The sequence below is a fragment of the Meleagris gallopavo genome, chromosome 16, assembly GCF_000146605.3.
Source record: "Meleagris gallopavo isolate NT-WF06-2002-E0010 breed Aviagen turkey brand Nicholas breeding stock chromosome 16, Turkey_5.1, whole genome shotgun sequence".
Classification (NCBI taxonomy): Eukaryota; Metazoa; Chordata; class Aves; order Galliformes; family Phasianidae; genus Meleagris; species Meleagris gallopavo.
This window is the reverse complement of record NC_015026.2, coordinates 1,055,804-1,083,104: the sequence shown is the minus strand read 5'-3', so window position 1 is coordinate 1,083,104 and position 27,301 is coordinate 1,055,804. Positions and strand designations below refer to the sequence as shown.

The 27,301-nt window shown below is 44.1% G+C and overlaps 1 protein-coding gene across 2 annotated transcripts; it reads left to right on the top strand.

The window, feature by feature from the left end:
• The first annotated feature begins 434 nt into the window (after positions 1–434).
• LOC104913357 (CREB-binding protein-like) lies at positions 435–24,579 on the top strand. 2 transcript variants are annotated; one of them, XM_010719367.3, is made up of 5 exons: positions 435–993; positions 1,120–1,170; positions 16,356–16,532; positions 23,805–24,054; positions 24,443–24,579. In XM_010719367.3, the coding sequence occupies exons 1-5, from the start codon at positions 724–726 to the stop codon at positions 24,562–24,564; spliced, it is 870 nt and encodes a 289-aa protein (XP_010717669.1). In that variant the 5' UTR covers positions 435–723; the 3' UTR covers positions 24,565–24,579. The 2 variants fall into 2 exon arrangements, with proteins under 2 accessions (XP_010717669.1, XP_019476229.1); XM_019620684.2 differs by having other exon boundaries at positions 435–1,170.
• Positions 24,580–27,301: the final 2,722 nt, after the last annotated feature.

Sequence of the window (27,301 nt, the reverse complement as noted above, 5' to 3'; positions counted from 1 at the left end):
GTGGCCTGGGATTACTCAGGAGGTCGGAGAACGTGATGTAATAGCTGTTTGGAGAGAGTAAGTCGATCAGAAAACCTCCCTTGATAGTTCTGTATTGTTCTTTCAGCTTAGGCACAAGAAACTTGGGACTTGGGTTAGATGCCGCCACCTCAGTTTCTTAAGCATGGTAAAATGTTTTGCCAAGTTGTGCAATAAAACTAATACTTAATGACTTATGTTTTACCCTTTATTTCTGTATGTATGTAGTAAGTATTATAGTAAGTATGTCTGCTTTCTGAAGGGCCCTGGACTTCTTGTCGTGGGAACACTCACTCGCTTGCCGACAGCATTGATGGTCTTGGGTGAAGATATTCCTCAATGCACAGCTGTTTCAGACTAGTACAAAGTACTGTAGATGAATGTTTTAGTCACTTACTTGTTATGTTTTCCTTACTTGTGTTTCTGTTTTAACTTGCAGATTTTGGATCTTTGTTTGACTTGGAAAATGATCTTCCTGATGAGCTGATCCCCAATGGCGAGTTGGGCCTTTTAAATAGCAGTGGGAACCTCGTTCCAGATGCAGCTTCCAAACACAAACAACTTTCTGAACTTCTAAGGGGAGGCAGCGGCTCTTCCTTAAACCCAGGAATTGGAAATGTGAACTCAAACAGCCCTGTCCAGCAGGGAGTCGGGAGTCAAGTGCAGGGGCAGCCGAACAGTGCGAGTATCGGCAATCTGGGTGCTATGGGTAAGAGCCCATTAAACCAGGGAGACTCTTCTGCTTCAGGCCTGGCAAAGCAAGTTGCCAGCACCTCTGGACCTACCACACCTGCATCACAAACACTGAACTCTCAAGCACAAAAACAAGTGGGGATGGTGACGAGCAGCCCTGCAACATCACAGACTGGACCTGGAATATGTATGAATACTAATTTCAGTCAGACACACCAGAGCCTTCTCAACAGTAATTCTGGTCACAGTTTAATGAATCAGCCTCAGCAAGGACAAGGGCAGGTAATGAATGGATCTCTTGGGGCAGCTGGAAGAGGAAGGGGAGCAGGAATGCAATATTCTGCCCCTGCCATGCAGGGGAATGCAGGCAGTGTGCTGGCAGAGACTTTAACCCAAGTGTCTCCACAGATGGCTGGTCACACCGGGCTGAACACAGCACAGACAGGAGCAATTACAAAAGTATGTACATATATAATTTAATGTATTCCGTGTTTTGCACTTGCATTTTTTCCACTCAGGTGTTTCGAAAAATTAGTAGACCATTTTTGAGGAGCAGAACTAAATAATGTGCTTTCTTGAGTCTGTAGTTACCGGTTTCGGACACCAGTGATACGAAATACTGAAGCTGGTTTGTCGTGCGCTCAGAAATGCCATCGTGTGAGAACACATCCTGAGAGTTAAACACTGGATTTTGTCTTAGCAGTGTGGATTAGAAAAGAACAGCTTAGTTTTGCAAAAAAGGGGACAAATAATTATTTCTGTGCAGGATCTCGTTATATCTGCCAGCCAGCGATGTGTTCTAAAGCAGTGTGAGATCTTAGAGACGTTTGAAGAGGGAGAGGTATAGCACTTGTCCTCTTGTCAAGGGCTGCAGTCAGTAGCTGTGCAGTGAGTGTTTTTCACATATAGGAGCACTAATCTGGAAGCATGAAATTTTGCATGGGTTGCAAAGCTAATCTGAACTCTACAAAAGGGAAGGGCAGTATTGGACTAGAAGCAACTTAGTGGCCTTTGCAGATTGGGGCAGGGCGTATATATACCTATGGAAGCTTCTACCTGTGTCTGGGGGCACTGCTGTGGTCCCTGCTTGATACAGTCATTGCTTTTTAGTTCTCAACTTCACTGGTGTAAGCTCAGAGATGTGATTAGAGGTGAAGGGTGCTGTTCCTTCTGTCTCAGCAGGATAGCACTGGGCCTCATCTCTTGTGTGGTGTTGGTGCAGCTCCGCCCTTGGATTTTGATGGTGAAACCATTCTGTTATGTAGAAGGGAATTCCATCTCTAATCTTTCATGTATCCGCACACCACTCGTCATTGTAATTTATTAATGTGCATGTGTTAATTCATTGATGTGTTAAGAGTTCTGGAAAAAATTGCATTGCTTAACAAAAGCAAGCCCAATTGGGAATGGTGTTTTCTTAAGAAATATGAACCTGATTGTGGAGTACTGGGTAGTTCGTTTGGTTCTCGGACGTAAAGGTACAAAGAGCATTCTGATGCCAACAAACGGGATCCTGCTGCTTAAGGCAGAGATGCTTGTGATCTGAGTGAAAGTCAGAGCACATAAAAATGAGTGCGTCCGTTTCCAGCCCCAAATCAGTTAATTTGGCTGTGGGGAGGGATTGGGATTGGTCTGCACAGAAAGAAAGGAGCTGCTTTCTTCTTTTTTTCTTTTTCTTTTTTTTAACCCTATCTCTTTTTCCCATAAATTTATGGAGTAGATTTTCCCTAGCCACAACATAGTTATGTGGTTAAACTACTGATTTTTGATGCAAACTAATTCAAGTTGAATTACACAGGAACAAAGGGTCTTGCCTAAGGTCTTATCTGACCAAGTGTGAAACTGGTGGGAGAGGTTCTGTGGTCTCATGGTTTCTTGTAAGCCCGTCCATCCCTGGTAGGGAATAGGCCAGTACAGATGTATGGACATGAGCCATAGTCTGAAGCCAGCTGCAAATGGGATGCTCAAGCTGAGGAAGATGATCTGAGTGTTTTCAGCATTAGTTCAAGGAGTAAGTTAGTTTGAGCAAGAGTTACTTTGGAAAAGAGTAGCAAAAGAATCCCTATTACTTACATCATTGGCTTCTCCTTCTGTGTAGTGCGTTTCCAAATGACTTGCTCCCTGGATTTTCATCTCACAAACAGAGGTGTTCTCCATTTTTTTGGTTTTGTTTTTTTATTTTTTATTTTTGGAATAGGCATTTAAGTTTGGCATCCTACTGCAGTCTCTTCCCACCCCTGAGTCTACTGTCCTAATAGGCTCCTAAGGGTGATGTGTGTCAGCCAGTTGCGATGAAGGCTTTTAAGGAATGTAAGTAAACAGTTCAGCAGGTTAGTCTGTTATTCTGAAACTGACATTTCTGCTGAAAAGATTGTGTGAGTTATTTACAGGTATACCAGATTACTATAGCAAGAATCTGAATACTTTACTGGCCGTAACTGCAGTTTGTGGGTGTATATGAAGTGCCTGCCTTGTAATTTTGACCTGAGATGTTGTGGAAGCCTCTGAGAAAAGCTGTGTACACTGGCGTGTCTTTCTTCATGCAAGCCATTGCCAGACTCCTCTCCTGAAACAGTTTTGCTTCTAACTGTGGGACATGGACAGTGCTGCAAGGATAGTTTTCATTTGGGTTGAAGTTCTTTAAGAAATCTGATTAAAAGATCAGAAGGATTCTTCTTCTCTAAACAAATATCACGTGGTGGGGGGTCGAGGAACAGGTTGTTTAGTCACAGTCATTTCCAGCATTAGTGAAATTGTTCCTTTTTGTTGTCATTGCTTTTGTAAAGACCATTAGGTCTAGAAAATGTGTTCAAACCATCTAGAAAATCATCTTAGGTTAGGGTTGGAGTGGAAGATTGAAGGTTGTTGGCTTTTGAACATCTTATGCAGCAACAAAGCGAGGCAGATGGTTTATTGCTTCCCTAGAAACCAGCACTTCACTGCAGACATGCTCTGTGCCTCATGCTCTTCTGTTGCCATCAGAGTTCATCTTTGTAAAATGAGGGAGATTCAACCTCTGTGTGTTTCCTGCTGGCTGGCACTGGAGCTGGAAGTTGTTCTTATAGGTTGGATGTCACACAGCCTCTTGCTGGGGTGCGTTCCTTTCTTCCTATAGCTGCTGTGGAAGCTTTGGGAAGTTTCCTTTTATTCTGTCTGGATCTCAGGACTACTAAACCTACCTTGAGATTGGTTTCCTTGGCAGGTTGGTCTAATTTTTTGGGTTGTGTATGGTCAGTGGATGGATGTCATTGTTTGGTCAGATTTTAGTCTGAGCCTGTAAGCACATCAATCATGGGAAAATGGTTGGTTGGGTTTTTCTTGCTTGTGTGCAGTGTGTTTAAGCTCCATTGCCTCTGGGAGTCTGGCACGTGTAATAGGATTCTGGTACCCAAATTTTAGCGGTTCAAAACAGCACTAATGGGCAAAAACCAGATCTAGGGTGCTAGATTTCTCTATGAATTCAGTGTAGTCTTGCCTCTTAACTTTATTGACCTAATTAATTCATGTTCTTCGTGGCTTTAACTTTGTTTTAATCAAAATAGCCACATGGCATTGCACTTTGCAGCAGCAGTTTGAGATGAAAGAGGAGGAGGAACTCAGAACACAGTCACATCCCTCCTAATGTCTGCCAACAAGACAACCAGTTGCGTCATGGTTTGTTGCTGAGCTGCGTAAAAACTGGATTCTGCTCTTTGCTGTTTCCAGGCTGTGTGTGTGTGTTCTTTGGAGCAGTGCGTGGTCACGGTTTTGCTCCCTGTAGTTTGCTGAGCAGGGGTTTGTTGTTGGATGGTAATCTTCAGGAAATGTAATGGTGCAGTGAACTTCTCTGAAGAACAAGAGCAAGACTTCTGTATGCGTCCTAATGTTTGACTCTGTGTTTTGAGGAATCTGAGGTAAGGCAAATAAGAGAGAAAAAAAAGACTTGAAGAGATTGGCTGGCTGATACTGCTGAGTAGCAGATTGAGATGCACTCGCTGATTGTGAACTAAGTCAGCCCAAGACGTTCGCATTCCATGGTCGCCGTGTTTGTTTTCGCAGCCTGCTGCTGCCGTTTGTTTCTCTGGTGACTCTCAATCTGTCTGGATCTGCCTGAATTGTTTTACCATGACTTGAGCTTAATTTGCAGCTTATCCTCGACGTTGTCCATAGCAGGCTGCCAAGCGGGCTGGCTGCAAGCAGAGCCTCTGGCAAGCACGAGTAGCCACGCGAGCAGCGTCCCACCCAGCCCTGCTGCTGTGTGCTCACCGACTGGACCAGCTGCTCTGCTCCCTAGTCAATGTTGTGATGACCAAAGCAGTGTTTTTATGGTTTTTTACAGTGCCTTTATGGTAGTACAAGCAGGAGGAGGATATAAATATATAGAAGTGCCTAACGGCAAAGCTCACCCTTAGTAAAATGAAGATATCTGCAGCGCAGTTCTGGTTTGAAACACGGCTGTGTAAAGCGGTGCTTGGTGGGTGACTTGGCACTTGATAAACCAGATTTGGTTACTTAAAATGCTCTCCTACCACAGCAGTCCCTCCTGGCACCTGGAATGGAGTTGTTTCCTATTTCTAGTACACGAGTTAAATTGCCTTTGCAGTTGTGCAATTCATTGAAGATCCTTGAAGCGATAGCCGCTTGGCTTCTGCCTGCTTCTTACGCTCACACCGGTACCCGTGCTGTGTCTGACTAATGCTGCAGGCTGAAACAATGTGCGAAACGGAGCAGTCAGCCTTCATAGGAAACCACAGCTTGGTTTCCTCTGCTCTGCTTCCAGCTCAAGCTGGAGGAGCAGGTCTGCATCAAGTTATCCAGCTGACGAAAATGAAATATTTCAGTGTCTTTTTAGAGAGGAGTTGTGCTGTTGTGTTCTGCTGCAGTAACGCAGCACTGACATGAAGGATCTTGCCACCAACTTTCAGTCACTTTGGTTAGCATTATGTAGTACTTCTGTTTCTGGTATTGGAGTTGAGTTCATTTCTCAGTAGTGTATGTGAAGGAAGACTTGGTAGTAAAACCAAGAGAACCACCAGTTCTTTGGAACCCACAGACTAAAAGTGATATTGTCTCCAAAAGTTAGATGACAAACTTCAGATCCTCATTATGATTTCTTTCTGATTTTCAGGCTGATTCCACATCTCTTCTTGCTGCTGTGTGTTAATTTGTTTTTTTCTAATGCACAGACAGATATAGGATTCGCTGAGAGAGGGCAGCCTGCCTATTGATGTGTGGCTGTGTAGAGGTTGCAGGTTGCTTCTTGCAGAAGGAAACGTCTGTTCTGTAGTAATTCTTCTAATAGATCCCAACTGTACATACAGATCCTATTGCACAGGAGTATTTTTGGTGATGAGATCTCTTAAGAGGTCTGAAAACCTTCTTCTTATGTCATGGTGCACTTAGTGTTTGTGTGTGACAGTGAGCTGTGATGGCACTGTGAATCATATGGTCATAAGCACGTAGAGAAATGTGTCAAAGAGCCCGTGGTATGGCCTGGAAACTGTGCTGGTGTCCTTTTTTCTTAGAAACAAAGAGAAAGGAAGAAACTTTGCAAATGACATGTGTGGCATGGTATACTATGGCAGGAAGGAGTTTCTGTTTGGGGAATTGCTGCAGCTGAGGAAGGGAGCTGTGTGCAACGCTTATTGCTTGTGTTGTGAGTGTTTCTATGAGATCCCAGTTGTGGTTTTGAGATTGGAAATAGTTGGTAGAATTGAGATTTAGATGGATGAGGATTTGGGTGTTTTTTCTGGAAGTTGTGCTGCTTACAAGGGCTGCCTGGGACCAGCACCTGGAAACGTGTGCTGCTCTGCATCCTGGTGCTGCTTCAGGCCCAGAGCCATAGTTGCACTGAACGCACGTTTTTGTTTCTTTGCTAAGCGTATGTATCTGCTTTAGCTTTGGCACATACGGTGCCACAACATGAACTGGTTTGCAGTGAATCATAACGGAGGCAAGGCACAGTAAATATTGGGACCCCATGACAGAAAGATCCCTGTGTGAAACAGAGGAGCTCTCGGAACAACTGCAGCACGGTGCAGGCCCGGCCGCGTCCTGTCCCTTCTCAAACAGGCCTTAAACACAAACAAACAGGAACAAATGCCCTTTGAAACTTTTGGCAATTAGGATAAATAAAATAACCCCTTTACAATGAGAGGATCTTTGTACCCTGGAAGGGCTGGAGAACTCAGCAAGTCTAATGCTGGGGTTCGGTGCTGTGTGCCCGAGTGCGCGGCTGGTGCTGAGCCCTTCGCTCTGAGCACCCTCCTGCTCCATTGCAAGCCCTGTATGCAGGCCTGGGCTGTTCTCACCACCCTGCTTAAACTCATGCATTCCACATGACCGTCAGATCTTCACCTGGCTTTAAAACCTCCTGCGAGCTCTGTGGGCTGCTTCACATGAGTTGTGAAGTCCTCCGAGAGGAGCATTCCGGAGATCTCAGGGCAGCTCTGCATGCTGTGTGGTGTTTCCAAATAAACACAGTTGGATCTTAAAATTACTGCTTGCAAATTATTTCAACGGTATAAAATATTTATATTTAGGTTTCTCTCTGGTTACTGTTAATGTCACGCTATGATATTTAAGCTAAATGGTTGTTTTCAGTAAACCATATTGACAATTTTTTGTGTATGCATTGTAACCTGGGGTGGAAACTTGCTCCTTGTCAGTTTGATTTCTGTTTTCCTCTGGTTCTGGGTTGAAATACAACAATTATCTATGTCTTTTAGAAACACTGTGTTTTAGAAACGCAGTGTAACCAATTTCCTGCAGGATTTGTGTTGCTGAGGAGCTCACATGGGGAAGGAAAGGAAGCTGAGCTCCTCTCCTCACGGTGTTTGAGACACTCCTGTCGCTCTGTGGGGCTGCTGCTGCCTTTTTCTGATTGGCAGCCATAAAAGCTCTGGTAGCGATTAGAACGTGTGGTCACTTGCTGCTAATTGTTCATTAAAACTTAGAGTTCTTATTTGCTGAGGTTACAGCACTCAGTGAGCCTTTGGAGCTGTGCTTTCCTGATGTTCAGCAGTGATGCTCAGTGCAGAAATCGCTTTGGTTCTTCCTGTGGTGTATCCCACTTTATCAGCTCGTGCTGGCCTTCTCAGAAGGAAGTTTGAAAGTGTTTTATGCATGCATGCATACAGAGTAAGAGTGTTTTGTTGTTGTTTTTTTTTCTGGAAAGTGTCAACTTAAACGCGTTAAGAGATTTTTTCTCCATATAGACATCCTTAAAGAACACTTTTCCACAAAAGTCTGACCTTTCTATGTCAGTAATAATGCTGGAACGTTTGTAGGTTTTTAAGACATCTTGTTGCCTTGGAATGCTTAAATTTGTCTTTCACCTCTGAGAAGTTCTTGGAAGAGGTTTTCAAGTCGTACTACAAGTGGCAATAAAGCACCTGGCTTCCCTGTAATGGCATTTCTTAGATTTTATTTCTGGCTTTACTCAGCCTTTCCTCCTATAATAACAGGTGCAGCAAATGACAATGGTTCCTGCATCTGCGTGGTTTGTTTTTTTGGGGTTTGTTTTTTGGGGGGTTGGGGTTTTTCTTGTTGTTTTTTTTTTTTACATTTCTTTAATACTGAAGAGAAGATGCTGTAGAACCTCATGGATCCGTTTCAATGGGCTTTCATTAGGGCAGCCTGTGAGTCAGGGCAGCAGAGGTGGCACAAGACAGGCACCCTTTGGGTGCTGCTAGGCAGCTCACAGTTGAATTCTCAGAACTGTATCTTGAAAAGTTAAAATTTATGTTCCTGTGTATTTATTTAAGGCATCCTTGTTGTTAATTGATTTTAAAAGTGAGTATTTTTGAAGTGCTGTTCTTGTCAACCTGCCAGGTTGGTGTGGGTGAGGAGCGCTCCTCCAGTGCAGGCAGTGGCCTTGTCTCCATTCTTGCACTTAAACTGAATTCCTTTTCTTTTTTTTGGTGTTGCCGTTGGCTCTTTGCCACAAAATGATTAATTTTTTCCTCACTTCTCCATCTGTCCCTCTGGCATTTACATTGCAAGCACCGTGGTGACTTTCTTTTGGAACGTGTTCCTATAGGATAAAGCAGCAATTAGTAAAGGCTTACATCATTTTTGTCAGCAAACAGATAGAAGATGGTGCCAGCGTAGTAAAGAAAGCCTGTCCTTCCCTCCTCACCAGTGAGCACAAATCCCCACCGGACCCCTCTGTCGCGCTTCCCTGGCAGCCGTGATCAGCCAGGTGGACCTTGCCTCGCACCATAGCTTTGCGTTTCATTCCAGAAGGAGATAAGAGTCCAAAGTGCGGGGCTGCAGCTCGCAGGCACCGGGAGGGATCGGCTGCAGGGGCTGGGAGCTGGCGGCTGTCCTGCTGGCTGGGCCGCGGCAGTGCTGGTGGCAACACGGGGCTGGGGCTGCCTGCCTCCCACTGGGTGACCGCTGGAAGGCAGGAGGGCACCGTGTGCGGCTCTGTCCTGCTGCTGACTAACAGTGCTGGAAGCGGCTGCTGTCAGCCTGTTCCTGGTGTTCCTCCATTACGTTACGACACGTCGCTCCTGCGCTGCCAGTGCTTCGTGTGCTGCGAGTTATCATTTGTGAGCACCGAGACACCTCAGTGCTCCATTTCCTTACCTTTCTGTCAAGGTAAGGAAAATCATAAGAAAGTTAAAATGATTTAAACGAAGCAAGGTGATATCCTTTCTGGTAGCAAAAAGGCGTCAGTGGGTGGGAAGGGAGAAGGGGGTCACGGTGCTGAGCTTTGTAACCATCTGTTGAAAGCCCACGTTTTAAGTAGATTCAGTGATGGCAAAGAGCCTGAAGGCTTAGTGCAAGGGTGTTAAGAGACTGGTTTTGGTGATGCCGCAGAAGGGCGGGATAAAGAGCATGCAGGTGTGTGACCTGGTGGCAGCAGGCACAGGAGCTCGGACCATTCCTGCTCCTGTGGTAACCGCCAGTAGCAGAGCTCAGAGGCAGAAGTGCTCAGCTGTTCCTCTGCGTGAAATTATTCCTTGCATGCCAAGCCCAAAGGACTCTTTTTGAATCTGTGGGTCAAAATACGAAGTGCAGGATTCCTATTTCATGCTAGTTGTTTCTTTAAAAAATACAAGGAAAAAATAACATTCCTCATATGCCTGTGATGTAATAGGGGATTTTGGATGAGGCATGTAAGATGCTGAGTAGCAATGGCTGTGGAAGGTTTGGTTCATTTTCTCTGAGATGCTCATGTGTGATGCACAGCCGTTCAGTCAACCTAAGGCTCTTGATTATGGCATAACCTTAAAGCTGTAGATTAAACATTCAGAAAACTGAATCATCGTTCACAAGCAGCTCTTGAAAGGTGGAAACAGTTATTATCTGCTTAGCATTTAGCATAGTGTTTCACGTCAGCTTCTTACAGTGATAAACAGGAGGAAACAAGGGGAGCATCTCTCCTTGCAGATGCACAAGATGTAGGGGAAAGCAGTGACAGCTCTGTCTTCCTGGAGCCATTCCTGCTGCTGAACACGATTTTCATGTCCCCCGCTTGGTAACACTGCCCTTAGTTTGTGACCTGGCCTCTTGTCAAACCAGGTCACATCTAGGATGCCTGTTTTCTCTCTTCAGTCCTTAATTCTGACATGTATGTTCTATTCGCAGGCATAATAATGTAAATGATTAATCTGAGCTTAGAGTTCATTTTTAGCTCTTGTCTCACAGACTAAATTCAGAGAGGTGTAAGGATGGTGGTGGTTGCTAAAATGCATCTTTGTCTTCCTGCTGGAGCTGTTCTGTCAGAGTGAGAGGTACAGGAGCGATTTGGCAGAATAGAGGCTGTCCCTTTTCTTGTTTTCCTATTGCCAAGAACGCGGGCAGAGCTGATCTAAGTGTGGTGTGATTGGTAACTGGGCTGAGTGCCTTCATGCTGCTACTATATGGGCCCGAGTCCTTCCTGATCCCCTACATGCACCATCATGCTCCCTGCCCCATCCTCACATAAGCTCTCTGCTGTGCTGGCAGCACTAACGGGGCTCGTTCAGCACCTGCAGACACTGCCTGGTGAGCACTGTGGGAGCTGGCAGAATCCTTTGTGCCTTCTCTTGGTGGTGATGCTAATTGGAGCACCGTAGTTCACCTGTCCATCTATTTATACAGCAAATAGATGGTCCAAGCTTAGGAAATTAATTTAACCTGTGAGGCCTCTAACAAAAATGAGTCAAATTGACTGGTGAATTCCAAAGTGGTGAGTGAAGCATGGATTTGGGGAAGGGGAGGAGCAGTGGCCATGGCTGGCTGGCACCTGTTTGCTTCATGCACCAACTAAGGGCATAGCTGGTGCAATCCTGCAAGCAGAGGCAGTGTGGAGAAGCTGCTTTCCTGCTGCTGGGCTGCGTGAGCACATGCATGAAAGTCAGCTTCATGGGCCACCCTGCTGCTGGGAAGAGCAGTGCCCTGAAGCTGTGCTTAGCCACCTCTGTTCTGTGGGGCAGAGGGTGGTGCTCTGCTGTGATGCAGGTTTGGGTTTCTGTTCCGCAGCGCTGCTCTCCTGCACTTTGGTGGTTAGTGGAGATGGCAGTATGATCACGTTCTTACATTGTTTTTGCTTGCCAAGGCGTTTTCTTCTCACCTTTCTGCATTGTGTCTAGGCAAGCAGAACAGAACTTCTCATTCCCTTTCTATCAGTAGGTTCCATTATAAAGAACTGAGCATATAACAGCAGCGATACAAAATCAAACCTTTCACTGAAGGCTGTGTGGCTTTTGTGAGCTAATTCCTGTTTTTAAGTAGAACTTCTTAGAGAAAAGTCTGCATAATCTTCAGAGTTTCAGTGGTATTTGGTCACGTACCCTCTCTCTTATTTTTCATTGGAAGGTGTAGGACCTCACGTTTTGCCTGTTGATACATGTTTGCTAGGTAGTACATATTTATACCTTTCTATTCCCAAAATTGGTAACTTAGGATCATTACTTGATGTTATAAGCTAATTAATAAGCTTAAATAATAAGCTAAGTAAATTGGGCTGTTAGACTGCAATTAGACTACGTATTGTAGCCAGGCCTATTAGTCCTTTGAGTACTTCTTGAGGCCTTTCAGAATGCTGTCATTTTCGTGTATCCTTTGTGAAGAGTTAATGCAGCCCGACTGCTGCTGCTGCAGAAGTGTTCTGGTCAGCCAGGAGCACAGGGATGTCACTGTGTGCTCCACCAGCCTTCTTGTCATCCCCCTGCTGTCACACTGACAGCTCACATTTGCACTTGGAGTTTTTTGCAGATTTACTTTCAGAGCCGGTCTGACCAAACCCTCCAGCCAACTTCCTTTCTTTCTCAGACTGTTTTCTAGATAAAAATCAAGGAGATACTACATTATATGTTAATGATAACCTTATTTTCAGTTTACTGGATTAGATCATAATAAGATTATCTCAGCCAAGCATATTTTCCACTGAACCCAAATTGCTTTCAATTCTTTGATTTTTTTGTGTCAACCTTTCTGTGTTTTTTTTCTGATGTCAAGCTAGTCTGTGTCTGGTTGGGTTTCTTATTTGTTTCTTACTACTGGACCGTCGTAACCTTCTTCCATTCTTGTGCAGAAGAGTCAGAGATTCACTTAATGAAAGTTTGAGATTATTTCAACGTGGAAGCTTTTCTTCAATTATCTGGCAGGACCGACTAATTAAAGAAATAGCTGTAACTTTTACTGGGCAACAGTGATGCAAGATAGAAAAGCAGGAGTGTTGTCAGAGGTAGGTGCTGCTTCTTGGCACATCTGTGTGTCTACAAATGAGGGTAGCTTTCTCTCATGCAGGAAAGCTAAGAGCAACTTCCATTTGTCCTACCAGAGCTTTTGTGAAGTTTGGAAGCCCTGGTGTGGCAGATGGGTTAGGGGTAACAGGAGAGAGAGCACAGTTTTTCCCCAAGGAAAAAGGGTAGTGAGGAGCAGAACTTTATATAGCTCTGTGGTTTATGAGAGCACGTTGGAGGAGAAGTTTAAGTATTAATAGGATACAAAAAAAAAAGCAGAAAACGCGTGGATTTTGACTAGGAAATTGTGCTTATAACTGTGAGTGGATTTTGCAGCATGTTACATTGGTTGCGTGTCTTGGGAGCCTCCAAGGAGTAAGTGGTAATGAAGTAACTGCCTGGGTGAGAGCTGGCGGCAGTGGCAGAGGTGAGGGGACAGTTAATAAAAACTCGGAGTGGGAGGAAAGGATGGGATTTATTGATGGCCCAGACTCTCAGAGTACAAAGGGGGAGGAACTCCTTGGTGCTGGCGGGAGGAAATACTGTGGTTTGTCAGCAGTAATAAAGAGGAGAGGAAACAAGTAAGCTTTAAAAATAGAAGTGGCACAGCATTAGGATGCAGTCTGGTCCTGGCGTAGCTTGGAGTTAAGTTCCGGAGCGCATGTTTCTGTCCCATCCACTCTGAGTATGGAGATTTGGTCACAGACATCATCTGTGACAACCCCAGAACTCAGTTCTGCTCTCGAAATAGCCATAAAGCAAAACAAGAAGAACCTCTCCCACCCGCTGCCCAGCGCATTGCAGCATGAGGTGTCCTGTGCTGTCCTCGTTGGCCAAGCACGGGCTTTGCTTTTTTTCAGCTTGGAAGTTGGTGAGTTCCTTGGTTTGTGTGAGTCGAGTGAAATGCTCTGGTTTTCTATCTGTCCTCACTAATAGGTCGCAGCATCTTAGAGAGTTTCCATAGTGATGAAAAAGGGGAGCAGAATCTGCCTGTCTTTCTGGGATAGCAAGATTATCCAATTAAATGCATCTTCCACCTTAAAGGAGAAGAGCATTTCTCGTATTTCCGAGAAGAATGGGTTTTCAGTCGAAGTTATATGTTTGAGATTGCCTGCGCTGTGCACAGTGCATCTGAGGCTCTTGCAGCCCTATGGGGTGACTCTGCTGCCTGGCTTACCAGGCCCTCGGTGCTGCCTTAGCTTTATGGATGGCTGGTAATTCTCTGTGCATCTCCCCGTGGGCCAACACAGCCAGGACCAGAGTTGTGTTTGAGAAGCACAGACGCAGAGACTTGCTGTCCCCCTCTGCTCCCTCATTTCCCCGGGGCAGGGCAGGATGCATGGCACCGGGTGCCTTCTGGTGCTTCTGCTGTGAGCTGCTGCCTTTGCTTTGCAGAACAAACGAGCAGTGTGAAACCCTGGCTGCACGTGTGCAGTGGTACGGCTGTGTTTGCCCGCTCTCTGTGAGATTCCAACTGACTGCTGCTGCTTTAGATGGAGCTCTTACTTTCGGTTTGTTAACTGGGAAGTGCCAGCTGATGCCTGGATGTGTTTTCACTGCCTGTTAGAGAAAGGATCTGACTCTTCCTTTTCCTGTGCTGAGCTGCTGCCCAGCTGTTTGCTGGGGAGGTTGCAGCTGCACTGTGTGCCCTGCTCCTCCTCCAGTGGTTCCGAAGTGCTGGGAGCTGATGCTCTTTGGCAGCTGCTTCTGCTAGAGCTCCTCCTCCGTCGTGGCCTCATCTGAACGCTGTTACAGACAGGTGGGAGTTTGTTAGAGTGGTTCTTGAGCTCTGGTCTCGGGGAATTGTAGTCCTGTTCGAGAAGCTCAGCTCCTCCCACATGAAATGGGATTGAAAAGTGTCACAGCTGGTGAGCCTGGGAACATCTGTGTGTTCTAATGAACTCGTCTGGTGCGTGGTCTCATGGCTTTTGTCTCCATATTTACTTCACAGGTTGCCACATAAGAGTTTCCACTCCTGAGATAGCTTTTTTAATTGGAGTGTTGAGGCAGTAGTGCTCAGAAGTGAAGCTAAGGTAAAAGGGGATGTCTGATGGTTTGCAATGTTACCAAATAGGTACATTAGTTTTATGCTGGTGTAACTGTAGCCATGGGTTCCCTTCCTTGTGCAGGGAGTCTGCTCCCAGCTCGGGCTGAATGAGCAGCAAGGAGTGCCTAAGAATTGTGATCAGATATCTGTCCCTCAACAATCACCTAGAAAGGCAATTATTATCCTCGTTGTATTAAGCACCCGTTTTAGCTGACTTGAAGGGCTGCTTTGTTGCTGTTCTGCTTAGTTCTGATATGATTCATAATAAAATCTATTGAAAATGAAACATTACAAAATGATAAAGCAAGGATGATGGTACCTGTTAGGGTTGCAAGGCCTCACAGCTTTGGGGTAGTCTCAGTGGTTTCAATTTTTAGCAGATTTAAAATGAAATGTTCTGTGCTCATCCAGAGGAACCCGTAGGCTGTCAGGATACAAGTGCAGCTCTGGGTATTGCACAGTCCCTTCTCGTACCTTGTTTGAAATAGTGGGCTGAGACCAGTGGGTATGTTTATTAAATGCTTTGCTATTAATACTTCAGAGACAGCCTTAATGGATAAATATAAAAAATGAAAATGGCTTTGGACATACAGCAGTGTGTTCCCAGCACTGATTTAACATTCAGGTTATACTTCAGGCTGTTTGGACTTATGGCTCATTTGCAAGTCCAGAAAAGAAAACCGTTTGTATAGAAAGCAGGCGATGTGGTACAGGCTTTTGTTGTAGGTACCCAAGTCAGAACGGGTTTTTTTTTCAGAAGCACTTCTGTATTACTGTCTGTGCATGTGTCAGGCTTTGTAGTGCCTTCAGCTCTAGAATTGCGGTCTTTCCGGGGTGCAAATGCAGCAGCAGGTGCTGTGAATCCTGACCCCAGGCTTCAGGCCCGGGCCAAAGTGCAGTGCTGAGTTATGTGTTGGACTCTGCCCCTGCTGTCAGAGCTGCTGGGGGTGCCGGGGCTGCGGGGCCGGCCTGCCTGCTGCCCTGGGAAGTGGGAGCGGATCAGAAGCACAGCGTGTGGTGCAGGGGAGGGCTGTGAGGTCAAAGGGAGGGAGAAATGGGATTTAGCCTTTCAAACAAAGGCTCGCTCCGTGCTCGGTTTATGTTCAGGGCGCTCTGACAGGTGACAGAGTCATCCAGGGTTCTTCCTGATGTAGAGGAAAAGAACACACACACACGCCTGTCTGCTCCACTTTCTACGCTGCGCTCCTTTGAGGGTTGGGAGCTCAGCTGCAGTCATTCCTGCCAGTGTCTTTTGGGGACCTTTTGTCCGGTGTGATATTGAGTGGCTGAGCTGATGGAGATGTCACCGCTTTGGGAGGCTGTTGCCGAGGCAAAATGGCTCCTTGGGATGCACGCTGTTCTCCTTAGTGGTTCAACACCAGCTGTATTTCTGCTTGCTGTTCCTCAGGCTCTGGGGGCTGTAAGCTGTGAGGGATATCAGCCATAGATAGCCTTTTGTTTAGACTTTTCCCTCAACTACTCAAACAAGCAGATAAGCATTTACTTGATAGCTCCGTGTGTTTCCTTCCCCTCTGCACACAAAGTCATGCTTTGTGCACGAAATGCAGCAAAGTGCTTTTGAGGTTTGTGTGGTTTTCAAGAGTTGTTACAGCATTGGAAAAAGTAGTTTTTTTCCTCTATGCAGATTAAGAGGAGTAATCTTACTTTCTCCTTTGCATTCGTATAGTGTTTTTGTTAGTTAAATTGCATATCTTCAGATGCACACAGGGAGATTGCATAAAGCCAAATATTGATATATATTTTGAAATTGTTGTTATTTATTTAAAGTTTTGAAGTTGGAAATCTAATTTTGAACAGTTTAAACCAGAATTTGGCCTTTGTGAATACAAAAATGAGTATTTGACATGGTGGGTTGTTTTTGTTTTTTTTTAACGTTCTTTCAGAATCTGTGAAGTTACAATAATGTCATTCTTTTGCAGATGGGAATGGCAGGTAACACCAGCCCCTTTGGGCAGCCTTTCAGTCAAACTGGAGGGCAACAGATGGGAGCAACGGGGGTGAATCCTCAGTTACCAAACAAGCCGGGCATGGCCAACAGTTTGTCTGCCTTCCCTGCTGACATCAAGAGTACTCCAGTCACCAGTGTGCCCAATATGGTGAGTTGTACCTTACTGTTTCCCCCCGTGGCTGTGTCTTCATTGCACATCCTGAATTCTGGGGTGTAATGGCTTCTGCAGCATTACTGGACGTGGTCACTTAAACACCACTTGCCCCTACGGTTCTTCACTACTGCTCTGTGGAGCACATGGGAAGTTTGTCTGTTTTTTCTATAGTAAGTTAACTTCCAAAGCAAACACTGTTTTGTTATGAGATTGCATTACATCCTTTCATTTTGTTTGGTGCGTTTGTTTCCAAACTGGATGAAAAGTATTTCTCTGCAAGTACTGCTTGTAGGTTTAAATTCCTCAATCAATTAAAATGTGTGCTGGTTACACCGTGAACCTCTCTGGAAGCCAAATAGTGGCTTTCACATCCTTTCAGTCTGTATTATAGTAAGCACACTGCATGCTTTTCAGTTTATATTGTGCATGACTTGCAGCACCTGAGCATATGAAGATAGTTATTAGGATATCTTGCCCAAGCTTGTAGTATCCTATTTACTAGAGTTTTCTTTATAAAACAAAATTAAATATTCCCATTTGTCTCAGTATGTCTGTGTATTAATCAAACTGCTTGTGTTGTTTCTATGGAAACTCTGGCTTGTTGCATTTTATATTCTTATACATGGTAGCAGTTACTATAGAAACTCGTAAAACCTTCCATAAGATGCAAATTGCTTATTTTTCAATTTAACTTGAAAACAGCTATTTTTTGGCACAAGCCATGCTTGATCTTCTACCAGTAAATTTGCTACCTGCCTGTAGCTACTAAGGCGATTTATGAGCAGGAATGCGATGCGGTAAACTTCTTTTCTCCTGAATTTTAGAGGAGCAGTTCCTAATTCTCCTTCAGCTGCACTGTAACATCTTTGTGTAATTCGTCATCTGTAATTTACTGCTTCTGATTATGGAAAGGAGCTGCCATCTAGAATTGAGATGTGTTCAGAGTACCACTTGCACTCGTGCGGAATGTTTGTAGAAGACAAAATAGCTGCATGGCTCTTACGATGTTGTTTTTGAAATATTTTAAGTTAGGATCAAGTGTAAAGCAAATGAATTACCCCCTGATTCGGCAGAGAATCTGAAGTTCTGCCCAAAGTTTGGTATTTGAGTGGTTGGATGGTTCTGAAGCCTACTTGTGTGCTCATTTGAACAGCTGGTTCTGGGGAAACCCTGTTCCTAATGCACACACATCCTAGCACGGGGGGTAGTGGCACATACTCAGATGAAGTGAAGGAAGGGCAGTTGCCATCGAGGCTCTCCTATTGATGGGGGAGGAAGTAAAAGAAGAAACGTTGCTTCCTTTCTCCCTTTTTTACCAAAAGACAGAGGGAAATGAAGGAAACTTTTTTTAGTATTTTCAAATGCAATTTCTTTAAAATGTCAAAAAATCTGAGATTTCCAAGAGAGCAAACAAAACCATCTTGGGTGTCAAAAAGCTTCGTACGTCCAATCTCTTTCCTCCTCCAGTATGAGAGAGAAAGCCATTCTGGCTGAGCAGTCCCAGCCCCACTTACTGGTGGCACAGGCTCAGAGCTTGTTCCTAATGGGGGTGGAACTTTCAGCTTAAAAAACCAAAAGTTTCCATCTGAATGTTTTATTGTAAAGCCAAGAATTTAAAACAAACAAATGCCAGACACGTTAAAATTTAACCTTTCCTTGGCAGCAGTGTAATTGTTTGGTAATGGTGCATACATGGCCATATGCTGTTCCTTCCACAGGGCCGTTGTGTTATTCAGCATACGGTAGGAATGGTGCAGCACCATCTTCTCACTGGAATCCCTTTGCTATGTCATTTCTGTTTAAAGGACCTCCAGTTTTGTTTTTTTTAATTGACAGGAACCACGTTATCTTGCCAGCCAGCTCTCTGTGCTGCCCTTATCTTGAAGGGCCCCCAAAATAATATCCTGTGTGAGAAACAATCCCATGTGAATGAGACCACTGGTTATATATGGTGTGTCTGAGTTGAGAAACCAGATTCCAGCAGACATGAAAGACTTTGATTACCAAAAAGAGCATGTGAATCAGAGAGAGGAGTAAGGAATGGTGAAGCTTTGCTTTGTGACCTTGCTCTGAGCCCTGAGAAGCACATTTGGTGTAATCTCTTTAATTAGGAAAGAAGTAACAAACCTTACGGTATTAAAATGATTAAGAGGTCAGCTTTAAGGTATTAATATTCAGTGCCAGCAGGGTGGATTGGGTTTTCTTGTTTTTTGTTTTCTTGGTTGTGGAGCCAAACAATATAGTAGTGGATCCTGGGATTGTGTCAGTTTTTCTTATGGACTGATTGCCTGGATTTTTTTTAGTGAATTGATGGCCCATTTTACTAGGTAAGGGACAAAATAAATCAATGTATAGAATAGCTCCTGAAGTTCCAAAACTCCCAACTTATGTTTTCATTGCATGGTTCTAACTTTTGGAAGCATCCTGGAGTGGGCAGCTGTAGCTACTGCTCTGTCGGGCTGCTGGAAGAGTGCTCAGATTCCTTACAGGATGTGCAGCTTGAAGGCTTGAGCAGATGGCTCATTTCCAAAGAAAACAACAAACGGAGATTGTGTAACTAACTTGTTTGATACCGGGTTGGCCATACTTGGCTGCAGTGAGACGATCCAGGCTTTCTGGATGGAGGAAGTGAGCCATGCCTGCACTTGGTACAGCCTCCTGTTTGCAGGGTGCTCGGGCTCTGGGGCACACAATCAGTGAGAGGAGCCCCGCTGGGCTCTTCCATCGAATTGGCTGCAGTTTTGCAGTGTGTGCAGCGTGGTGTATTCCAGGGATGGGGATGGGCAGCTTCCTCGTGGCCATCACAGTGAATCTGGAATTTTGCTGTGCGTTAGGGGGGCAGTGGATGAAGTTTGGCTGCCACCAGCGTGGTTTCACCATTACCCTCCTGACCAGCAGATGGAGTTGAGAGAATATTGCTTTTTAAAAGCTAACAAAATAGTGTATCCTCAGTTCACTCTACTTAGAGTTTGAGCAGCTTGTCTTCTGTTGCTCTTTTCTTCCTCATCTCTTACTAGGCTGCGTGCCTTGAAATTTGGGTTGAGTTCTCTGTTATTTCTGTTTATTTTTGTGTCCTTTGCATTTCTTTGTTAATGGTTTTGATCAGAGGAGAGGAAAACAAGGATCTTTAACTAAGATGGGGATGAGGGTGTAATAGATGTCTTGCCAAGGGTCTGCTAAATAGAGGAAGAAAGCTTTTGGACTCCAGAGCCAGGTTTAATTAACACAAGTGGAGCTGTGGGACATCCTAGCTTTTGTACCATCTGTAGGCACAATGCCTGGCTGACAAAGGGAGCTGAAGAGGAGGAGAAGCGTGGCAGAGATCATCCAGTGCTTTTCCACCAGATGAGGTGATCAATAGTTTGATGAACGTAGCTTTCCTTCACTTAACAACTTTTCTTTCACCTGCTGTCCATGGAGTTGCTACTTGGGAGTGTAATTTTAATCACTCCTCAGTTTGTTTTATCACCCAGTGAAGCCTATATAAACCTTTCTTAAAATCTTGTTCAGGTCATTTCCTGGCTGTAAGAGCTGGACTTTACAAATTGCTGTATGTGGCTTTTCCCTTTTTTGTTGCTTTGAAACACTTACTTGATGTGTGCTTCTCGCCATTTGCTCTTGAAACAGCTTGCAGGGACGAGGAAATAAAACTCCAAAAGTGAATCCATAAGACAGACATTGATTCCCAGCACACTCAACTGCATAACAGTGAGGGATTTGCCGTTTTTGGAATAAAACTCTTTCAGGGGTTAAAAGCCACTGAGGGAAACTGTTCAGGTTCCTTCTGTGGCAGGAGTATAGGAGCCTTCTCATTTCTGTGGCTATTAGGAGGTCTTAAAAGGCTCGTTCGCCAGTACCAGCTTCAAAGGTGGAAGTTAGAGGGTGGGTGAAAGTCGAAAGATGGAAATCTTGCTCTTCACTCTTGACATGAAAGCCCTGCCTCCAGCCACAGCACTGCTAAAGCTGTTAAAAGAGAAATAAGTATTGGATTCCAAACACATTGATCATATTAGGGTGTATCGTGTCGGCTTTGGGAGCTGAGAAGTGGCACCCTGCCTCTCTTCTCACTTGCAAGCTGCATTGCAGGCTCTCAGGTTCGGTCTGTTGGCAGGCTGACATGCCACCAAAGCTGATCTGCCACCAGAGAAGACAACTACTTTGTGAGGCTGTGTTTGGTTCAGGTCCTCTTTCGGGTGTGCTTTGCCTTTGTCTCTGTGACACGTGAGCAGAGGTGAAGGACACGTGTCTGCCTTGCTTCCTGCAGACACTGCCAGGCTTGGTGTTTTTAAAGGCTTAATTGATAGAATGCACGTGCCCCCAGCGTTAATGCACATGTGGATGACATGTAACAAAGCTCTTGTGACTGGTAAATAACCACCTTTTCTTAGCCCTGGGTATCAACAGACTGAGAGGTTCCCAACTGTGAAGTGCTAACTGATTTGCTGGTGCAGCCTGCCTTCTGGTTAGGGCAGTGAAAGGTCTGCAGAGCAAAACGTCTATCCAAATGGGCATCTTCTGTGACAGCAGCTCCTTTATCATTTCACTCTGGACTCACTTTGATCACAAACCTGTCTTAAAGAATTAACAGACACTTTTTTAATGCAGAGTTTAGTCTAATAGAGTGATTGTGGAAAGTAATTTTCTGTTACCAGGGAGAAGGGTAGAGAACGTGTATAAGAAGAATTTATGGAAGTCTATTTTAAAAATTTAATGCTATATGAAAGTGTGACTGATGGACACTGACTTATGTATGAAGCTGTTTACCTGTTGAGAGGTTACCAGTGCTACTGAAATTAGTGCTGGCTTTTCTCAGAGGGATAATAGATGGTGCTTGATATCAAGAAACGGTGTTGATGCTTTTGAATACAAGCTTACCAAAACTCAGAGGGTTAGTGGTCATCTTGGTAAGGCTGCCAGGCACTTTCCATCCTTCCACATCCACAAACATGGGATACTTGTGCATCTGCACTGCCCAGAAGCACGGGATGTTTCTGCTCCTTGGAGCAGGAACAGGGCAGTGCTATCTCACAGAATGGATACAGAGCTTCCATAATTTTAAATGGTTTTAATCACTGCTGTGCACTATAGAAGGGTCACAATGCTGTGTTTGTAGAAATCTGGTTAACGAAGCTTTCATCAGTCAGAGGCTGTTGGCAGACTTTCAGTTACTGATATGTTTGATGTGTGGTGGAGATCCCAATGTGGCAAGAGAAACAAGGCTAACTCCTGCCTGTACATCTGACAGCTGAAGCGCTGCAGGAGCAGCAGTGCCTGAATTTTCTGCTTCATCAAGAAAGGTGTTTGTTATTGGGGTGAACCACGTGAAGGCTCCTGCTTGTCCTGCAGGGTTTGTGTCCCTCTGGGGGTAACTGCCTGGCACCGACACATCTCCCATTTTGCACTGGTCCTGCAGATTGCCATTCTTGAAAGGCAGAAGGGGAGAGACCAGCTTCCTCAAGCAGCTGTGCACTGGAAGTGAGATGGTAAAGAAATCGTTGTATTTGCAGTGTAGGACTTAGCAGGGTTGAAGTGGTGACTGACATAACCTGTTGAGTTTCAGCGGTACTCTGTGTTCTGTGGTTGTTGCTATCTGCAAACGTTCTCAGCTTGATCGAGATGGCTTGTTCTTCTCTGCTCAGAAAACCCCTTTGGCTCTGGGTGTTGTGTTGGTGCTGATAAAGCAGTGATGGTGCCTGCTAGCTGGTAGAGCTGTAACAGAAGTTGGATTTTGGCTGGGGAAACAATTCTTTGACTGGGATGAAAACATCACTTCCAACAGGATTTTCTTTGGCACGATCTCGTATTTTTCTGCAGATTGGCTGAACTAATTATTTCCTATTTGTGACCTACAGATTGTTTCTGTCTGCTCACATGCATTTGTTCACAGCAGAAATTGAAGGCTTAAAAATTATATCTGCATGCCCCAGGAGCATAAGTAGATAGCTTTGCTTCAGCATCTTTTTTTTCTTAATGTATTTTCCAGGGAGTCCTACCAGAAAAATGTTTCTCAAAGGTCAAAAGTAGGTGGGCTATTAACGGTGTATTCTGTCATGTAAGGCTGATTTCTCTTGTAGGAAGCAGGGTTTGGTCAGTAGCTCTGTAGAAAGTACTGAAATGTTTCACCTGCTGCCTTCTCAGTGTAATCCTGTTGTTATTTTGTACTCGTTTTAAACAGCAGCTTTTCTTGGGTAGCTTGGGAATTGGTGAAGTTTTTTTCTGGTAACCTGAATTTACAACATATTCTGGTAACAACATGTAATCAAAGTGTTCCTTGGTGTAGTTCTGTCTTTATCCATGAGATTAACTCAGGCTCTGAATCGTGAAGGTTTAAGCACTTCTGCCATATCTGCTGCTTCTAGTGAAGCTGTTGCAGGTGAGTGGGTTCAGTGTAGTGGAATCGTCTTTGGGATAAGAACATCCTAAGGATAGGGTTTCTGATCTGTTGTCCTTCAGAAGAAGGAAGGTAATTTAGAAACTTCCAAGTCTGTACTGAAGAAAGGACGTGTCAAGGAAGCATTGCCAGTCCTTTAGGAGCCATGTCCTGGGCTTAAGATCTGAGTGTGTGTGCTGGGTCTGTCAGGCAGGACTTGAGCGTTGCTGCAGAAGTGTGGCTGTGAGGAATGGATGCTGGACATAGAAAGCAGCAGATTCTAAGAGCTGACACAGCCTAGCATTGCTCTGTAGTAAACTCTAGAGCACTTGGGTAGACGTAATGCAGTCCAGATTTAGTTGACCCTTCCTGGAAGTAAACTGTATGCATGTAACCTTGGACATTTTCGCTATGAAAGGAATGTCAGTGCTCATTTGTGAAGAGCAGAAATGCTAATTTAGGCTTGGAAAACCCACTGTTTGTCACTGTACCATATAGAGACAGTCGTGTAAATGTCATGATCGTCTTCTGTTGACCTCTTTCATGTAGAGTAAACTGGGGTTGAAGTGTCTAATACTGTGTGTACGCTGCCAATAATATTAAAACATAATACAAGGGAGCTCCTACCTGCTGCAGTTGTGATCTATCTAAACGGAAGATTCTTAGTTGGCTTTTTAATTAAAATATTGAATGCAGATGTTTCAACAGAAGAATTTCTCAATGTATTTCTAATGTTCTGAAATGAGAATACAGAACACTTGAGAATGCTGCAGAATGCTGTGATAATCCTTGGAGCCTGTAATGTAAGGGCAGACTTGCGATGCTCAAATTCCTATACAGGATGAAGGTCACAATTAAGATTTGGAGACCTGATGCTAAACTAACTTTTTTCTCAGTCCCAGATGCAAACTCAAGTACAGCAAGTGGGGATTGTACCAACACAGGCCATGGCAACTGGGCCAACAGCAGACCCGGAGAAGCGCAAACTGATCCAGCAGCAGCTGGTTTTGCTGCTTCATGCCCACAAATGTCAGAGGCGTGAGCAGGCCAACGGAGAGGTGCGAGCCTGTTCTCTGCCACACTGCCGAACCATGAAGAATGTCCTCAACCACATGACGCACTGCCAGGCTGGGAAGGCCTGTCAAGGTGAGAGCATGAAGAAACTGCTGTTTCTTGGGCAACTGTCAGCAGTGTTTGCCTTTTCTCAAGAAGACCCCTGTACTCAACGCTGATGAGTTGGAATAACTAGTTCTTAATTAAACAACTCCCTTTTTCATTACCTTTAGCCTGGTTTCAATTCCCGATCTCTGCATTTTTCTGTTTAGAAAACAGAATGTAGTATTTGCCTTCTAGAAGTAAGATATCACCAACAGTAGGCTTGAGAGACTTTCATCTCCTTTGTATAAAGAGGATGTAATATTCATCATGGAATTGCATGTAGAGGAGGAAGCAGAATGGCTCTGAAAAATGAAGCATTTATTCAAACCAGTTAACTAGGAAGTGACCTTAATCTTACTGCTTTTCCTTGTTGCAGTTGCTCATTGTGCTTCTTCAAGACAAATCATCTCCCACTGGAAGAATTGTACTCGGCACGACTGTCCTGTGTGCCTTCCCTTGAAAAATGCCAGTGACAAGAGAAACCAACAGCGTGAGTAGTTTTCTGTCACAATGAAGTTATACTGTTAAAATGGAGTTAATCATATGTGCAGTGTAAGAATAAATGAAGTTACTTTTTTTTTTTCATGCTGCCAGAAATAACTTAAATCATAGAATGACCTGGGTTGAAAAGGAGCACAATGCTCATCCACTTCCACCCCCCTGCTATGTGCAGGTCCCCAACCAGCAGCCCAGGCTGCCCAGAGCCACATCCAGCCTGGCCTTGAATGCCTGCAGGGATGGGGCATCCACAGCCTCCTTGGGCAACCTGTTCCAGTGCCTCACCACCCTCTGGGGGAAAAACTTCCTCCTAATGTCCAACCTAAGCCTCCCTGTCTCAATTTAAAACCGTTCCTCTTTGTCCTATCACTATCCACTCGTCTGGGCGTCTTAGTTGGTGAGCTTATGTGATGTTGGTATTGACTAGTGAATGTCTGCAAACCATCATGTTTTTGCCCATGCCTGTTTTTCATTATAGCTTAGCTGTTACTGATGTTTAGGGACAGTCAGTTTCTAGAGCGTTTCTTCCCTCTTGCTCTGAAACAGAAAATACTGAACTTAATAGGTTCCTTTTGAACTGTGCTGAGATAGAACATTAGACTGCAGAGATGCAGCTGTTCTGGAAGTCTAAGTAGTGTTGTACTTAAATCTATTTAAGCAGGGGTTAAGAAGTGGGAAATAGCTGAAGGACTTGTGCTGCTTGTACATTAGATTTGTGTCGGAAGTACTCTGCTAATTTCCATTTAGGCGGAGGCTACAGTGAGGAAAGTTAATAAACCTTGGAGGATAGAGAAGAGCTGTTAGGTTTGGTGAGATGAAGGCAAAGGGGAGAAAAGCTGTTAAGTCTGTCCACGTTAACCAGTGAAGATTCTGTCACTGTAATTCCAGGAGAGTTTTTTTTCCCTCAAAAAATATTAATTTTTTTAAAAATTAAATCATAGAGCTGCTTTGGAAGCAAGGATTTTGGTTTTGTTTTACAGCATCTCCTTCACAAACAAAATATTTGTGTGTGAAAACTAATTTGTTGCACCTGATTACTTATGTTTGGTCTCCGAAAAAAAGCTTTGCTTTCCAGTGTGGCACAGTCTGTGCATAACATATCCATGCAGCACAGTTATTATCAAACACAATAGAATTGTTTGTGCTGTTCTGTTGTTGGCTGATGGGTTTGTTTTTTTTTTGCTTTAATACAAGCTTCAGTAGAAAACTGGTTTGGGTAGTATTAGCTTTTACATCATTCATAGAACCTAGCAAAAGAGTTGGCAATTTAATCAAAAAACAGTTCTTTAAAGGTAACTTGGTTGTGAGATGTAATAGAATGTGTCTTGTTTTGACTGCAGTAGAATTACAGAGGATAAATAAATATAGTCTTCCGTGCTCCTGTTGTATGCAGGAGAAAATAAACACAAAATCTCCCTCTCTGTTCAAGGAGTTGATGATCCAACAGCAGTTGTCATGAATTCGTGCTGTTCATTGTGCAAGCCTTGTTACCCTGAGTTGTGTCAGTCATACTTGTGAGACTCATGGGTTGTCTGAAGACTAAAGATGGATGCTGAAACTACTCGTTTAGGTGTATTATGAGGTGTAACACTTTTTAGACATCCAAGAAAGTTTAAGTAATTTACATTAATAGGTATATTTGAAAATGCTCTGCTTGATCAGGTGAACCTAACCTAAGCTGTGTTAGTGTGAGAACTGAAGAGAATGTGTGTTCTCTTAGGAACAAATAATTACAGCATCTACTAATTGAGAGAAGAGAGAGGGATCTACTTTGGCAGAATAAGTTGGGAATATTATGCCTGCTGCTGATTTTCAGTTTGTTAGAACAGAGCTGTTTCTTTAGAGGTATCTCACTCCACTCCATGTCAGGTTCTTTCAAGGGACATTTGTGCCATTATGAGCAGTAATGTGGCTTGCTAACTGGGACAAGTGCAAAGGACAAGTTTGAAATGTTTTTCCTGTTCCTAATGGCTCTTTTCATGTACACCATGTATCTGTCTGGTAGGGTCTAGGGAGAAACTGCAGAATAACGTTGTTTTTTTTTCCTTTGGCATATGCTAAATGTAAGCTTTTCTTTGGAACAGGCTGTGTCTGCAAGTAATGACTTGAAATTTGGTACAGGTGTTTGGGGTTTGGAGGATTGGTTTTGATAAGAAGTACTTCTTTATTATTGAAGCATTAATGAGGCATTATTGAACATGGAGAAAAATATAAAGAAGATGGAAAAAGATTAATTGAGAGAGTAAATGAGAGATGACCAATCTTCATCTGAAAATACCATTTTAGAGCATACAGGGCCAGAAATTCAGAAGGTATGGACTGAGGAATGAAGGGTGGGAATGGGATGGAGGAAAAGGAATTCAGTACTAGAGGGCTGAGGGAGGAGGTTATGGAGCATGGACAGAAGAAGAAAGTTGTGGATGTCAAATTTCCAGGAACTGACCTGTGGAGGAGAAGGAAGGTATTAGGGAAACACGTCTGCTCAGAGGTGATGAGCAGCAGCTTGTTCACTGTTTCCTGTGGAAACTGGGAATTAAATCCAGTTTGCTCAAGTTCTAGTGTCAGTAACTACAAGTTCTGCAAACAAAATGGCCATTTCAACCCTCCTCCCCCAACTCATAGTGCTGGAAATCACATGGAATGGTGACCTACCAGCTAGCAGTTATTCCTTGGAGTTCAATCTGTTGACTAATGACAGTATAATGTGAAGGCTTTTAGTTTAATGCTTAACTTTAAA

What these genes read in the sequence shown, in the direction of transcription:
- LOC104913357 (XM_019620684.2), top strand. Translation starts at nt 724, where the DNA reads ATGGGTAAGAGCCCATTAAACCAGGGAGACTCTTCTGCTTCAGGCCTG. An exon ending in AGACAGGAGCAATTACAAAA is followed by an intron (nt 1,171 to 16,355) that starts GTATGTACATAT and finishes ATTCTTTTGCAG; the next exon opens with ATGGGAATGGCAGGTAACAC. An exon ending in TCACCAGTGTGCCCAATATG is followed by an intron (nt 16,533 to 23,804) that starts GTGAGTTGTACC and finishes CTTTTTTCTCAG; the next exon opens with TCCCAGATGCAAACTCAAGT.